The sequence below is a fragment of the Myodes glareolus genome, chromosome 6 (assembly GCF_982192425.1).
Source record: "Myodes glareolus chromosome 6, mMyoGla1.1, whole genome shotgun sequence".
Lineage (NCBI taxonomy): Eukaryota > Metazoa > Chordata > Mammalia > Rodentia > Cricetidae > Myodes > Myodes glareolus.
The window spans coordinates 61,166,004-61,182,291 of NC_142031.1; the positions used below are offsets into that span (position 1 = coordinate 61,166,004).

The 16,288-nt window shown below is 42.7% G+C and overlaps 1 protein-coding gene across 4 annotated transcripts in view; it reads right to left on the bottom strand.

The window, feature by feature from the left end:
- The window catches only part of Nbas (NBAS subunit of NRZ tethering complex), a 305,952-nt gene that overhangs the window by 70,731 nt on the left and 218,933 nt on the right, over positions 1-16,288 (bottom strand). For all 4 annotated transcript variants that reach the window (XM_087907244.1, XM_087907242.1, XM_087907243.1 and 1 more), the window contains exons 43-44: positions 12,994-13,244; positions 11,473-11,807 (exon numbers count right to left, since the gene is read on the bottom strand). In XM_087907244.1, coding sequence (XP_087763370.1) covers positions 11,473-11,807; positions 12,994-13,244 — 586 coding nt within the window. The remainder of the gene's footprint in view (positions 1-11,472; positions 11,808-12,993; positions 13,245-16,288) is intronic.

Here is a 16,288-nt window from a genome sequence, read left to right on the forward strand (position 1 = left end):
TTGGTTAATGAATAAAACTACCTTGGCCTATGGCAGGGCAGAATATAGTCAGGTTGGAAGGGATATATATATAGAGAGTAGGTAGAGTCAGGGAGATGCCATGTAGCTGTCAAAGGAGATAGACGCTGAAGGAACCAGAACCATATTGGTAGGCGACAGCCTCATGGTAATACATAGGTTAACAGAAATGGGTTAATTTAAGATGTAAGAGCTAGCTAGAACGATACCTAAGCCATCGACCAAACAATGTTGTAATTAATACAGTTTTGTGTGCTTATTCAGGTCTGGGCAGCCAGGATATGAATGAACAGTCTCCATCTATGCAAATGGTGCCAGCGTGGAGCAAGTACATAAACATAAAACCTAAGAGAGCTTGGGAAGGAATTCTAGACACAAAAGAACAGAAGGAACCTTAAGAACCCTAACGGTCTGAGCAGTCAGGAAATGAAGGAGCAGTCTCTGCCAATAGACGATGAGGATAATGATGACTTTACGCAAATGGAAAAAGGATAAACCAGACAAAACCAACTACGGAAGAACAGGTAACCTTTTCTAGGAAAGCTTTCCACTCTCCAGTCTTAGCAAGTGTCTTTTTCCTCAGGGCTGTCTGCATTTATTTAAGATTTAATTCTGGGCCAGCAAGACACTGATGGATGAAGGCGCTCACCACCAAGTCCAACTAACTTAGTCTGAAGATAAAACACAGAGAATGGAGAAAAAACCAAGAACAACCAAGTTGTCATATGATCTATACACATTCATTATGGCATGAAGCACATACAACTTCATACTCACACAGACACATACACACGTATGTATTATTACATATATACCTCTTATTATATCACCTTAACAATTATATTCTCCATTCCTCAAGAATTCCTGCTCCTATCTATTCGGTGGTGTTGACAGTCATACTGGGAAAGAATTCTAGTTCAGATTTGTTTTTCTCTTTATATCTCCTAAGTTGATAGTTGTCTGCATTTCTGTCTAGATAGAATATCCTTATTGAGCTAAATTCTTACCTTCAATAACAGAAGACAGTTTGTTGTACAAAAGCAGAAACACTCATCAAGAATGGAGCAACAATATTTAGGACTATAATACAGAAACTAGACGAAGGTCAGGTTAGAACGGGATACTTCTGAAATAGTTTTTACTGGGACTGTGCTTCCACTGAATCATACTTCATTTGCTACTCATGCACAAGAAACCAAGAGTGGCTTGAAGGCAAGGGGCATGGCGAATATTGCAAAGAATGGCAATGAAGAGGTCCTCCAACTGAATTTCCTGAAAGTATTTAGAATGATACTTTCATTAAGATATCAGGGGAGACAAATAAAACCAGAGGTCAATGGGCAAAGGAAATTACTTAGAGATTAACAAAAGACCACAAATTAGCACTTAGCAGATTTAGAGCCCTGGAAACCACTTTACCACACTCCACATCTGAGTTTAGGGTTAATATAAGGGAGCAGCCATCAGCATGCAATCTTCTATGTACAAATGGCCAACTTTAGAACTTAGTGGTTTTAAGGTAATTTATATTTCTATAAATGGAATTATGACTATCAGAAGATTTCTAAGTAATATATAACATTCTAGACTATCTGGCTTGAAATTTAAAAAAAATATCTCAAACTATGTTTATTTACTAAGAAAACAAATGTATGAAAGCATATTTGAACTTTGGAAATCTTTTAAGGTTTTTATCATTTTGGTCTCAATTTGAATACTTTTACAAGTTTTCCTGGGCCTATAAATTCTAGAAAACCCTTATTTTATGTAGAGCCAGGGGAAAGTGAAATCATGTACACATACTTACCCCTCCAATGTCCCTATCCTTGATCACTGGAACCAAGAGTTACAAGAATGCATGGGCACCAAGAGGGGAGACCATCCTGAGTCAGTGTAAGCATTCCAGGCCTCACCATGGAAACTCCCCCGCCTTTGAACAGAGAGAACATGCATAGCAGAAAAGCAGGGAGGGACAGTGGTTCCTGTCTCTGAAGGTGGAAAAAGACTGTGAGTCAATGAATGACAGCAGCCCCCAGACATTAGAGCAGACAAAGAGGGATTACCATAGAGCCTCCAGAAAGCACTGACATTTTCCCTATGTCTTGATTTTAGCCCAGTGAAACTATAGCCTTACATCAAAACTATATTGCTATAGACAATTTAAGTCAACAAATATCTTTTCAGAGGGACAGAAAATGAAGTGGACCAAGAATGCGATTAGATTTGGAATACAATGATGGAGACTCGTGGGGGCTGATTTTCTACTCTAGTGAAGACCTGTCACAGTGAGGAAGAGGAGGCACTATTTCTATGTTACAGAAGAAACAAACTCCACAGGTAGATGTGGACTCCATATACGGAGAGCAGTGACACATCCAAACAATGAATAGACTGCCTCTAAAATTGTAGGCTCCTTAGAAGGGAAAAGTTCCTTATCTGGTGAAGTCCTCTAACAGTGGAGGAGATAAAGACAGAATTGGAATTCTGGCTTAGCTACAAACTTACTCTCACATTGAAATTATCTAACCTCTGACCTTGGGCTGACTTTGCAAAGGCGATTATAACACTTGTGGTGTTTACTGATGATAAGGGAAAAGGTTAGGTCAGTCCTGGAATACAGTAAGTGGGCAATAAACTGCAGCCATCACTGTCCTCACACAAGACAGATGAGTTCTAAGGCCTTAGTTAGGGTCAGTGTGACACTCCTTTGAGAAGGAGTGGGAAGCAGCTTTCTCTTTCTTCAGTTTCTTCTTTGGCCTATAAACCAGGAACTTTCCATTATGAGTCTAAAGAAAGCAAATGCTGCTCTACACTTTCCTCTCTCACTTCTCGTCTACACCTAGCCCTGCCCTACCCCAGGGGTCTCCTGGCTGTTGTGACAGAGTGCTCTCTATTACTTGTGTCCTTCACTGGCAGTCACATATGGTTCAGGGTCACACAGGTTCAAGAGTACATCTAACATGTTCATGTGGATACTGACCATTTGAAAGGACCTTGTGTCTCGGTGAACTTAAAATGTGTTATCATTTCCATCCCCCAGTGCTTTGGCACTTCTGGGTTCCAGGGCCGTGCACGCACCATCAAGCGCTCTTACACAGTCACAACTTACATAGTCACCCAGGGCCCTGAAGCCCGACATGACCTATATGCAGCATGGTCACGTGATCTGCACACGACACAGCTATATAAGCCCCTATGTGCAAAGCTGGACAAACCTGCTCCATGCTCTCTTCCTGCACCAACTTCCTCAGGCCTGTTCACGTCTCTTTCTCAATAAACTCTTAAGTGAGTACTGTGGTATGTCTTATAATCCGTTCTTGGTAATTTCATTGGTTCCGCGTCTCTCGTGGACTGCTGTCCTCTCTCAGGCCATTGGAGTGGTCCTATCTGGTCCTCAATTCCTGTACCAATGGGCCTCACATTGATTTGACCGAGCCCTCGACCCTCGCATTATCCCAAAGATGTTTGTAGTTAATTGCCATTGGGTCCTCACCTTTCTTACATTCTTAGCTATGGGAAATAAACTCTCAAAACTATCAGTTCAAACCCCCCTCACCCCCCGGGATGTCATTTAGAGACCCTGAAACCTCAAAGCTTAATGCCTTACAGATTCCCAAGCTTACCCACCTCTGTACTAAGAAATGGCCCAAACACCCTTTAGACAATAACCTACAGTGACTACCTAATGGCACCTACGATCCCGAATATTCTGAGGGAGCTCTCGAACTTTTGTCAGCACACAGGCAGATGGAAAGAGTTTCCTTATATCCACGGCTTTGTCTGTCTAAGCTCAAAGCCCTCTGTACTTGCAAGCTGTTCATCTGCTCACATGTTCCTGGCCATGCCATCTAAGCCGGAGGAACACCCTGCTTCCGCTCTGGACCCTGTTAACAAACCTCCACCTTTCCAACCTCAGCAGACAGCTACTTCTACTTCTCCAGTTCTCTCTCTCCCCTCATGAATTGCTCCATCAGCCCCTCTGGATCCTTCCTCCTCTCCAAGGCCATGCCGCAGCAGCCGGCCAACTCTAGTACCCACTTTTACCCCTCCTCTCACGTGCTTGCATGATGCTAAGTAACCCTGTCCTGACCAACCAAGCTGACCACACTTCTCCCATTGCAAGGGGTAGTCAGTGTGGATGGGCTGGTCAAGGTACACGTTCCTCTCTCAGAACTCTCTCACATAGAACAAATCCTGGGTTCTCATACGCCTAATTCTACTTCTTTCATTAAACAATTCCAATACATTATCCAATCTTATATTCTCACCTTTCATGATATTTTTATGGTCCTAACTAATCACCTACTTCCTGAGGAGCGCAGGGGAGTTTGGATGCAGGTCAAAGTACATGCAGATGAGGTTCACCAGACTAATGCAGCCTACCCCACAGACCCCAGGGCAGAGGTGTCCCAAAGCGGGACCCACACTGGGATTATAACACCCCAGGTGTTATTTTAGCTAGAGACCAGTTTATGACTTGCCTCTTGGCAGGTCTCCATAAAGCTACCCTCAAACCAGTAAGCTATAATAGATTAGATGTTGTTCAGGATACAAACGAAAATCCTTCTGCTTTCTTAGAATGCCGCACAAAGGTTCCCTTGCAGTATACTAAATTAGATCCAGAGACCACAGAGGGCAAACAGCTCCTCAGAATACATTTCTTTTCCCAGAGCTTCCCTGATATTATGTCTAAACTTAAGAGTTTGGAAAAAGGCCCCTTGACCCCATAGGCAGAAATCCTAGAGCTAGCTTTTAAGGTGTGCCATGGAGGGCATGATAAGAACTGTAGACAGAAATGTCAAATGCTGGCCACGGCCATCTGACCAGTTGAGGCGACTGACTGTCCTGCCTGTGCCACTTGCTTGCCCACTTGCTTGCCCCTTGGGGCACAAAGGCTACCAGGCCTGTGTTTCAAATGTGGTAAAACTGGGCATTGGGCTCGGACGTGTCCTAATCTTCATATTGGTCCCACGAGACTGTGTCCAAAGTGTCATAGGGAAGGGCATTGGGCAATCAATTGTCCTTGTGCACAGTGTTACATGGACACATCAGACACAGATGACTCCCAAACAGACCTTCTAGGTTTGGCCATGGACGATTGAGGCTGCCTGGGCTCCCTTGACACAACCACAACTGTCATCTGTAATAGGAGCCATAGGTGAATATCACGGTATCAGGACGGTCCATCTCCTTTCTCATGGACACTGGAGCCACTTACTCGGTACTAAGGGAGTTTTGGAGGCCTAACTCTCCTTCTAGTTTTCCTATTGTCGGCCTTACCTACCTCATCAGATTCCACCACTCAATTGTATTTTTAGGGGTATTCCTCTCACTCATTCAGTTTTAGTCATGCCAACCTGTCCTGTCCCTCTTATGGGAAAAGATTTTTGGTTAAAGTGGTAGCATCTATTTCATTTGCTCCTTCCATTCATCTGACCCCAGGCTTGTCAGCAGCTCCTCTCCTCTTCCTCCTAGCCTCCTAGCTCCAATATGTCATTTCCTTTGCCAGCCTCTCAGGTGAACCCCCTAGTCTGGGACACCCAAAACCTCTCTATTGCTAAACACCATCACCCCATTGTGATTTAATTATAGGATCCTACCAGGTACATTACCCAAGCTCAGTACCTTTTCTCACTCCAGAGCCCTAGGGGACTTAAGCCTATCATCTCTGACCTTCTAAGAAAAAAGCTACCTTGTCCCACCCCGTCTCCTTTTAATACCCTTATTCTTGCTGTTAAAAAACCTAATGGAACCTATCGCCTGGTTCAAGACCTCTGGCTCATTAATTCTGTAGTGGTCCCTTTTTATCCTGTAGTGCCTAACCCTTACACACTTCTTTCCACTATCCCTCTAGGCTGTATCTCCAATGTCATACTTAAATTTCCAGTTAACTATTCAGCTGTTGCTACAGAGAACATCATTAAACACAGAGCTGGAGGTGCACAGACTGCCAGAAGCCAAGGTAGTGAGAAACAATAACAGTCGGGGGATATTCACACCCCCCAGATTCAAAAGGGAGACTCACAAAAAAGATTTTAATATAACATGTTTATCATTGACTACAGCAGTGTCTCCTGGACGTTAAGGTAATACCATGATGCAAAAAGAAACAAGTGCCTTAAGGTTTGCTTCAGGTAAAATATCAAAAGGTCTAATAATTCTCTTTTCTTCCCATTCCCACCCATCAACTACCCGTAACCCCCCCCCCCCAATTTTTATAATAAACAAAAGGGTAAAATGTCATCATTTCTATCACCTAGCACTTTGGCAAAATGTCTAGTCACCCCAAGTGCTGGCACTTTCAGGCTCCAGGGCTGCACCATCAAGTGCTCAGTCAACTCACATAACCACCCAGGGCCCTCAAGCCCTATGTGACCTATGTGCAGTATGGTCACATGATCTATGTAAGGGGCAGCTACATAAGCCCCTGTGTGCATGCATTAGGCAGCCTTTAAAAGATAAACACGCCTGCTCCATGCTCTCTTCTTGAACCAACTTTTTCAGGCCTGCACACATGTCTTTCTCTCAATTACCTCTTAAAGTGGGTTCTGTTGTGTGTTTCGTGATCCGTCCTCACTCGCAAATTCCCCTTAACATCTTACACTGGCCACATGTTGGGATGATAAAACAAAGGACAACGTCACTTATGTTACATTTCAAACTCCCAAGATATCTAGATCTACTGTAACACTAACAAGGATTTTCCTCTCTGGGGCCTGTGAATAGAAATAAGGTAGCCCTTTCTATGAGCATGTGTGAGCTGCAGACCTGCCTGTGTGTCTGGCAGGGTTGGGTCAAGATCTAGATAGTTCAAGATGAACAGGGTTGAAAGGAGAAGTAAGTCACATTCCCCTTTCTAGTTCCTACCAATAACAATGCTGAAATTTCTACTAAACTATTTTTATATATTTATGGTCCTGCACTCATGTGGTGTACATAAATTCATGTGGCTACAAAATATGCATAAAAATAATAAACGAGTCTTAAAAATTTGAACCTATCTTTCGTGCAAACACCAAACAGGACTGTGAGAGTTATTCTGGCTAGAGATGATAACTTTTAGTGAAGTCCCTAAAGTATCAGGGGTCCCAGAACAATGTCAAAGTGTTATGTGTAAACTATAAGGAATTCTTAATTACTTCAAAGAGTGTTAAAAGTAAAAATTGTTTTTATAATGAAAGTAATGTATTATTTACCCATTTCCAGCGTGTTGACGTCATACTTGAAATGTAAATGCAATTGTGGGTGAAGCTGTGAGGACTTACATAAAAGTCACTTCAGGGCACTGACATTCCACGTAAGAATATTCCAGATGACAGAACAGAAGTAGTTAAGTTTATTAAGTAACAATCACTATGTCTATCTGTCAATATTCCACATGCAGAAGTGAGATCTGTGCACGTCACTATGTAGACAAGTGTCATCAGGACACTGAATCTGTGCAATCATGTGAACCGGGAGCTGACACAGCCTGAGCTTTGTGAGCAACTTTTTTTTTTCCTTCAAAAAGCAGCTGACAAATATCTGGTACATACTTTCTTCAATGATAGTTTTAAAAAAATGAAACAAAGGAATCTTACGTCTCCCACTTTTAGCTTGACAGTATCTGATGAAAGCCTGGTGCTCATGATACCAGACGTAACTTCTTGACACTGAACAACGCAATGTCTCAATATTTAAGTGATCTTTATCGTCTAGTGCACCAATACTTTCAAATGTCTAATGTAATCACATTTTTATTTTAGATTTCTTACTGCAGCTAGTATTTAGAACATTTCATGTTTGAGTAGAGTATCAAAATACACCTTAAAGTAGTGGCTACAACACCATGCTCTTTCCTAACCACATGTCTGTGTACACTGACTTTTCTTTACGACTGCAGTCAGAACAACAGTCTAAATGTAGAAACAGGCACAGAGTTCAAGCCAGCTGCCTGGGACGGCCCTTCCTAGTTGTCCAGCTGCTGCTGCCTGTGAGGCTCTGAGCTCCCTGCTTCCAGCTGTGGGGAGCTGTGGCCCAGGCTTCAGTGTCTTTTGCTGATATAGTCACCATTCGAGTCATTCCTGCTTTTGTAAGTGACCTCTCACCCATAAATGACCCTTCACTGCCACTCCTGTAACTGCCCACTACCCACACTTCTGTAAGAACCCCTAATAAACAAATTGGTTTACCAAGTCAGGCTTTGGTGACAGCCAAACCTACTATTGCTGGTTCCCTTTCTGGGGTGAGGAGACACGTGCTCACGTCTCCCTGGGAATAGTGTTAGTACCCTCATATGTCTGTACCTGAGACAAAAGTGTTTCCAGTTGCAGTTAACAAGGTAGGGTCACTCCAACCAACTCAGCAATTCAGGCTGCAGCAGAAACACATCTTATCCTTTCCCCTCTGCATATCTGTCATCTCAAATGCTGGACAAGTGTAGCCACTACATATGACATAATGCTATTTGGTAAACCAGAGTGTCTGAGAATTCTGCTAATGCAAATGTTAACTAAACAACCGTTGGGACAACTAGGGAAAGAGATCATTGGCATGTTCACTGTGGATTCAGCCCATGATGCAGACGTCAGGAAATTCCTGTCTGAATCTTAGTATCCGAACAATTGCTGACTGTCTTGCTAGGCACTCTGGAAAAAGCTTACGTATTCTTTCTAAAGATTTCGCTCTGAATTAACTGTGGGCACACTCCTGAAAACTGCGCACTGTGGATGAGTAGCACACACTCACTGTACACTTGCAGCATCGTGCACAAGCTGTGGGAACATCTGGTGTTTTGAAAATTTCAACAAATTCAGTTGTATTCCATCTTCCAAATGTGTCCTCTAACATGTGGGGCTTATGTCTCATATCACACACTTTCTCTCTTTCCTCGCTCCCTTGCTTTCTCTCTCCCCCCTCCCTCCCTCCATGTCTCAGTGTTGCACAGTTTTGAATACCCACTTTATCTAAATGCCGTAAATATCAGCTCTAATCAGAAAATAAAAAGCCGGGGCTGGAGAGATGGCTCAGTGGTTAAGAGCATTGCCTGCTCTTCCAAAGGTCCTGAGTTCAATTCCCAGCAACCACATGGTGGCTCACAACCATCTGTAATGAGGTCTAGTGCTCTCTTCTGGCCTGCATATATACACACAGACAGAATATTGTACACATAATAAATAAATAAATATTTAAAAAAATAAATAAATAAAATAAAAAGCCAAACAATTAACAAAATGGGGAGAGGTTTTAAACCTACACTAAAGATACAGATTGTAAGGCAATTATTTTACGTTTATAATATTCCTGGCGCACTAGGAAGCTCACTTTGGAGAACAGTCCATGAGAAAGCAATGCTGCACTTGGATTACTCCACCTGAGTTAAGGCAACAACACAGTAATTGATCGAATCTTCCCTGAGTAAGCCATGTGTTTTTTTCCTCAAAAAATTACACACACAAACAACTGTGTCACACACTTTCCAATAGTTCACAGAATCTTGAAAGCCTATGATTAAGGTTGGTTTAGGGAGCGTACGGTATATTTTTAAATCTTGAAGACCAAGATGACATAGTCAGAAGCTAAAACTCCAAGTGAAATCTAGATGTCACTCAAGTTGCCACAAGAATAAATTCCAGAATAAGAAGGTTCAGGGCCACTCCCACTTGGCTCACACCACAGCTGAAGAAGGTCCAGGGCCACTACGTGGACAGACCACCACAGGCATGCCCCCACTTACCACACACCAGAGTGGACCACTGCTGGCTTCACATAAACTACTTAAAACATCCTGCAGCCTAAGGGTGGCCAGGAGCCTATGCTGAAGGAACGGTCTTCTGGCCAAGTCCTTGTCAACTCCTTCAGCAGTGCTGAGGTTTCAGCTTAAGAGCCATATTTTGACTTCAGGCTCCTAGGTGGACTGGTCCCTTTCCACATGTTACACACTCCTTACTTCTCATTTAAACTTAGCTCTGTTATGGCCATGGCCCATGGCAGGCAGCTCTGGGATGCCCTCTGGTCCATGGACTCCTTAGTTGCTAGGCGGGCTCTAGGACCTGAGGCTCCACTGACCTGTTGTTATGAATTCCTAGAAGTAGGAAGTATAATGGCTGCGAAAGGACATCCGTAGCTTCCTTCAGTCCAAACTGCGGCTCCTTTCTACCAGCTTTACTTTGCCTTTAAAATCAGGTGACAATAGCTATGGTGGTTTGAATAGGCATGGCTACCACAGACTCGAGGGTTTGAATTTTGGGCCTATAGGAAGTAGAAGTAGCACTATTAGGAGGTATGGCCTTGTTGGTGGAAGTACGTCACTGTGGGGGTACTCAAGCTATACCCAGTGTGTGTCTCAGTTCACTTCCTGTGGCCTTAGTTCCTGTCTCCAGTACAATGTCTGCGTGCACCCCATGACCCTCCATGGTGATAATGGATTGAAACTGAATGTTTTCCTTTAATAAGAGCTGCTGTGGTCATGGGGTCTCTTCACAGCAAAGACACCTTCTTCAACCTTAGCCTCCTCTGGAAGAGGCAAAAGTCTAACGGATTCTCACAGCTGGTGGATGACATGCCAGGCTCATGTGGCCCCAGTTCAAACTCTTCTTAGACTCATCTTGCTAGCTTTCCGCTAAAATTACCCTTATTTCCTTCTGAAAATGAGGATTATCCCCATTTCAAAGCAGTGGCTGAAAAACCCAAAATCAGGTTATTCAAATTAGCTGGATTAGATTAATCAAAAATGAAAAGGTTCTTGGTTACCCACAACCTGGAATCTGGTGAATGACTAACACCCGGAATCCACTGTGTCAAGCACCAGATGAATGCTTTGCAACTATCCTACGGGACCGTTGTAACAGCAGCATAACACTAACTTCAGCAAATCATTTCAGGAGAGGAAAAAGGTAGTGCAGGTGTAGAGAAGAGAAGGTAAACAGTGATGGTGAAGAGGCACAATGCAGGGCCCAAGCAGTAACTTTTGATGAGGTTGGGAGAGCAGATCTCAGAATGGGGTCGAAGGGCTTAGATACCAACACAGAGCACCAGCAACGACGGCATGCACTCCCAGAGACACCCAATCACCATGTCCCACTCTGCATCATTCATATTCATGGAGAAGATCCTAAGGGCTTGGCCAAAGTCCAGAAAGGTGTCAGACTAGGTTCTCAGTAAAATGACATTAAGGATGGCTCCCTCACACTTCACAATTTAAAAAAAGAAAAAGAAGGATGTTGCTATGATAATTATGACACACCCAAAAGAACTATAACAGTTCAAAATATACAAGTAAATCACTGCTTTTTGTTGTTTCTTTATATGTAATTGGAGAACGTGATTTCGCAATTAAGCTCAGTAAAAAAGAGAAGTCAAATGTATTTTTTTCTACTTCAAGGAAGAAAATAAAACCCAATCTAAGGAATGTAAGCACAAGTTTCTTTTTTCCCAAAGTACTCTCAATTTGCCTTCAAATACTTTTTCAGTTACCTTGGACACAGCTTCTGGAGAAAACGTAATTGCATCCACAATAGAGATGAGGTCATCTGGACACAGACGATCAAAGTACTTCAGGCAGACATCATAGGCATGCAGCCACTCCGGGGATGACTGCGGGGCCTGCTTGATGAGCTGAGGATCTCCGGTCCAGAACAACTTCTGCAACCAGACGGTATACAGAGAGCTGGGGGAAAGCATCCGCCCATCCTTCTCAGGGATTCTGGGAGCAAGTTTGGAAATAGATAGGATGTTCTGACTTGTGAGCACCGGTTCCAGTGCTCCCGGCGCATCCCCACTTTCATCTGTCAACTTCTTATAATTAAGACCTATCGGGGAGAAGAGAATGGGAGAAAGTGGCTGACTTGAGTGGAAACACGCACATACCTCAAACACACAGAGCCCCTTGGACGTCTAAATGAAAAGACGGCAATTTACATGGTGAGCCTTAGGCTTTCAAGAGAAGATCAGATACTAATTCTAGCCCCAGTCTGGACCTACACTGTGCAATCCCACATCACTCAACTTACACAACTCTCGGTGTCCTTCTCTGTACTGTTGCCTTGCCTATAGCTCATGCCCCCGCTGCACCTACGCTGTCTCCCATAAGCAGTCACCAGTCTGCCCATTTGTCACCGGCTACTTAAGACAGCTCTCAGAACAACTGACAACCTAAAGGACATTCTCACAGCTGCCATGGAAAGAAGGTGCATATAAACCAAAGTAACACATAAAGTATAGAACACTGCAGAGATTTAAGGTAGGTGACGCCTTTCATTTCCCAGCTATAAGCACATGGACATCACTCCACCCACTTCTAAAATGCATCAAGGTGCAAGGCTTCCTCTTTACACGTCCCGCAAATATATTTTATTTTGTGTATATATATATATATAATTTACATATTTAAGATTGTACAGAAATATATGTTTAAGACTTTATTTCTTTTATGTGTATGTGTGAGTACCTGCATCCATGTCTGTGTACAACATGTGTAGGTAGCCATGGAGGTCGGAAGAGGGTGTTGGAGCTCTTGGAGCTGAGGTTGTATAGGAAATTGTAAAAGTGCCTAACGAGCATGCTGGGAACCAACCTAGGACTTCAGTAAGAAAGAGCAGCAAGTGCTCTAAATTGCTGACCTACCCTTTCTGCCCTACAAACGCCATGAATATTTTAAATAAATGGGTTCCACTAAAGTGAGATTCTGCCAAACTGTCTAAGACTAGTAGCCCAATCATGTCATTTTAAAATAGCAAATATGACAAAAGAAGGTTGTCCACAGCAGATCCACCTGAAATCACTAGGAAATTTCAGGAGACATCTGTCTTTTCCTGATGCAGAATGGTCTCACTGCAGGGCAAAGGAGCTGGAAGATGCTAGCTAATGTCAATCTCCTCCACAGACCTGTGGATTCACTGTCAGTGACAATTTACAAACACAGCTGGATACGAGCGGAAGATTAATCTCTAGGTTTCATTTAGGAGGGAGGGGCCAGAAGGAACATACGTGTCCTACCTGACGCAACGACTTTAAATTTCTTCAGTAGGCGAATGTGGGTTTCTGGCTTAATAGAAGCTGTCTCAAAGTCCGCGCAGCCACAGGTTTCCAGGAGAGTGAAGTAATACAGCAGCCTTTCATGATCGAGGCCTGCGATGGTGGGGTAGATATACTTGACCATGTGCTTATGAAAGGACTCAGGATCTGTCTTCAAAGTGTCAAAGAGATGAAGGGTTTGGGCTCGCTTTTCAATTTCTCCTGTGGACAAACTGAAATCAAGAATCAAACAGTCTCTGTTATCATGTTGTTCCCTTAATAAACATGATAATAAACCCTGGAGGAAAGGCTAATTTTGTGTGTGTGTGTGTGTGTGTGTGTGTGTGTGTGTGTGTGTATGATGTGGGAGGAGCCCACACAGATGCCTGACACAGTGAGCACACGGAAGTCAAAGGACAACTTCTAGGAGTTGGTTTTCCTTCCACTACGGGTCCTGGGAAGCAATTCAGGCCACAACCTGAGCAATCTTGTTGGCCCAGAGATAAGTCTTTTCTTATTAGCCACAAGACCTATGCAGTGAGTATAAAGTGAAACAAACAAGAAGTAGAGGTCTGCCATTCTACTATGTGACCTTTCTCACATGTCACCACAGGCAGAACCATGGCAGCCCTGAGAAACAGGCATTCCGAAAGTTCCAGGACTGTCTATTCTTGCCAGCTAGGTCATAAAACAAGACAGGACATTTATTCTAAATAATTTACGATCTCCACACATATGTGCAGAAGTACACACAAAATAAGCAATAAATAAAAATGCAAATTTAAAATGTAAGAATAAACTAGCAAGGGGAAGAATAAAATTTCAACATTTGGCATGTCTTACATTTAAAAGTATTGAATTAATAATATTCAATAAACATCAACTTCATGCCATGTTCAAGTAAGATAAAAACAGGGAAGAGATAATTATGCTTTCAATACTATCTATAGAACTGCTTCTTGAATAAAAAATTCATCTTAATATTTTCATACTAATTTCAGTGTCTTTTTATACTAACTCAAATTCTAACATAAACTTTAATAAGAGTTATTTAAGGTTAATCTGTTGAGGTAAAGGAAAGATCAGGATATTTGTTTGCTGAACAAGTTGTCTAGATTTTATTTAAGTGGAGATAGAAGAAGACTTCATTTGGCCTCCTGTTTTCCCCTAGACAGTCAACTCGGGTCTCTGAAAATCTCAGGGTCCTGGAATGTGTGTGACTCCTTAGGGCATTCCACCACACTACTAGAAAGAGTGGTTTCAATACTTGGGGGATACTGTACTTAGTCATATAGTAAAATGACAAACAAGTTTCTTCATAATTTGAAAAAATAAGGTCTGAGAATGATGAAGTAGGAAAGAAAACTGAAAACTGCATAACCCCATTAAGACGACCCACACTGTATAACCCCACTAAGATGGCCCACACTGCGTAACCCCACTAAGACGACCCACACATTGTGTAGCCCCACTAAGACAACTCACACACTGTGTAACCCCACTAAGACAACCCGTACACTGTGTAACCCCACTAAGACAACCTACACACTATGTAACCCCACTAGGATGGCCCACACTGTATAACTCCACTAAAATGACCCACACACTGCATAACCCCACTAAGATGACCCACACACTGTGCAACCCCACTAAGACGACCCACACACTGTGTAACCTCACTAAGAGGAGCCACACACTGTGTAACCCCACTAAGATGACCCACATACTGTGTAACCTCACTAAGATGACCCACACACTGCGTAACCCCAGTAAGACAACCCACACACTGTGTAAGCTCACTAAGACAACCCACACACTGTGTAACCTCACTAAGACGACCCACACACTGTGTAACCTCACTAAGACGACCCACACACTGTGTAACCTCACTAAGAGGAGCCACACACTGCGTAACCCCACTAAGACGATCCACACACTGTATAGCCTCACTAAGATGAGTCACCCAGATGAAAAGAGAGAAGGTGACGGCTGTGGAGAAGAAGAAAGAGCTTTCTACTCACTATGTCGACTCCTATGCTAGTAACTTGCAGCGGATTAATTATCACCACACAGAAAAGAAACTGTCATCCTGACCCACTTGGCCTCAGAGTATATTTGCTCGTTACCTCACAGAGAGACTGTGTGTCATGAAGGCCAAGCACCCATACTAACACTGTCTTACAAACAGGAATCCATCTTTAACAGTTCTCCCTTCTAGAAACAATATCCAAAGAGTCATCCTGTCACACTTCACTCCTAATAGCCCAATAAACAGTGTTCGGAGTAAAGCAGTCTACAGCATGGACAAGGGCTCCATAGCAGCTTATTTAGCTTCATCCTTCTCTACATGACTGTCTCCTCATCCACTCACTCCCATTCTGAGCTGACAATTCAGTCTGTCTCATATACAGTTTCACCTAATTATCTTGTCAAGACAGATCCTGGAATACCTGTTAAGATCTTCTGTAGATGCCAGTAACCAATAGTCCATTTTAATAACTTCAGAGAAAAAAAAAACTGTTATCTTCTCTTTGGAACAAGAAATTAATCTTTGCTTAGAAAACAATTCCAAAGGACCCAACTCAAAAAAGCCAACAAAATACTATGAAACCATTGTATGCTTTTCTCTAATCTAACTAATGATTATCTTTAATAATGGTTTAGGTGCTTTTTTCCCGCACTGAAGTTTAGCTATGAGCAGCTTATACTCGGAGTGCTGCCTACTTATCTTTCAGGGCTAACTACTTGAAGGCGTTGGCATTGGTTGTACTTAATGTACAAGGAGTAGAATTATTATGAATAATCCTATGATTAAGATACTCTGTATGCTTTCGAGTTGTCAATAACTCAAAACTGATTCAAAACATCATGCACTGAAGGGACTTTCATTTGTACAAGAAAATGAATTTATTTAAATACACTTTACTTTATTTAATCTGAGACTGAGAAACAATACAATTCCATTAGCTGACTAAAAGGAATAGAGATAAGAGAAGAAGGAGGAACGAGCAAGGAGGAGACAAAGGAAGGCTCCTGGGAGAGTTAGAGAGAGCACAGAGAGGGGATGGGGGCAGGGTGACATGAAACTTAAAGGCAACTCAACAATACTTTAGGTCTACAACACCTCTTGGCCTTGATAACTCTCCACAGAAGGTCTTGTTTCTATTCTCTGAAAGAAGCCAAAACTCAAACAAAAGTGATCTAACTGGAAGGAAGTAGGAGCTGGTCCCAAGGTAGACCTTCCAGAGATAGCTCTCACTGTTAATACTCTACAATG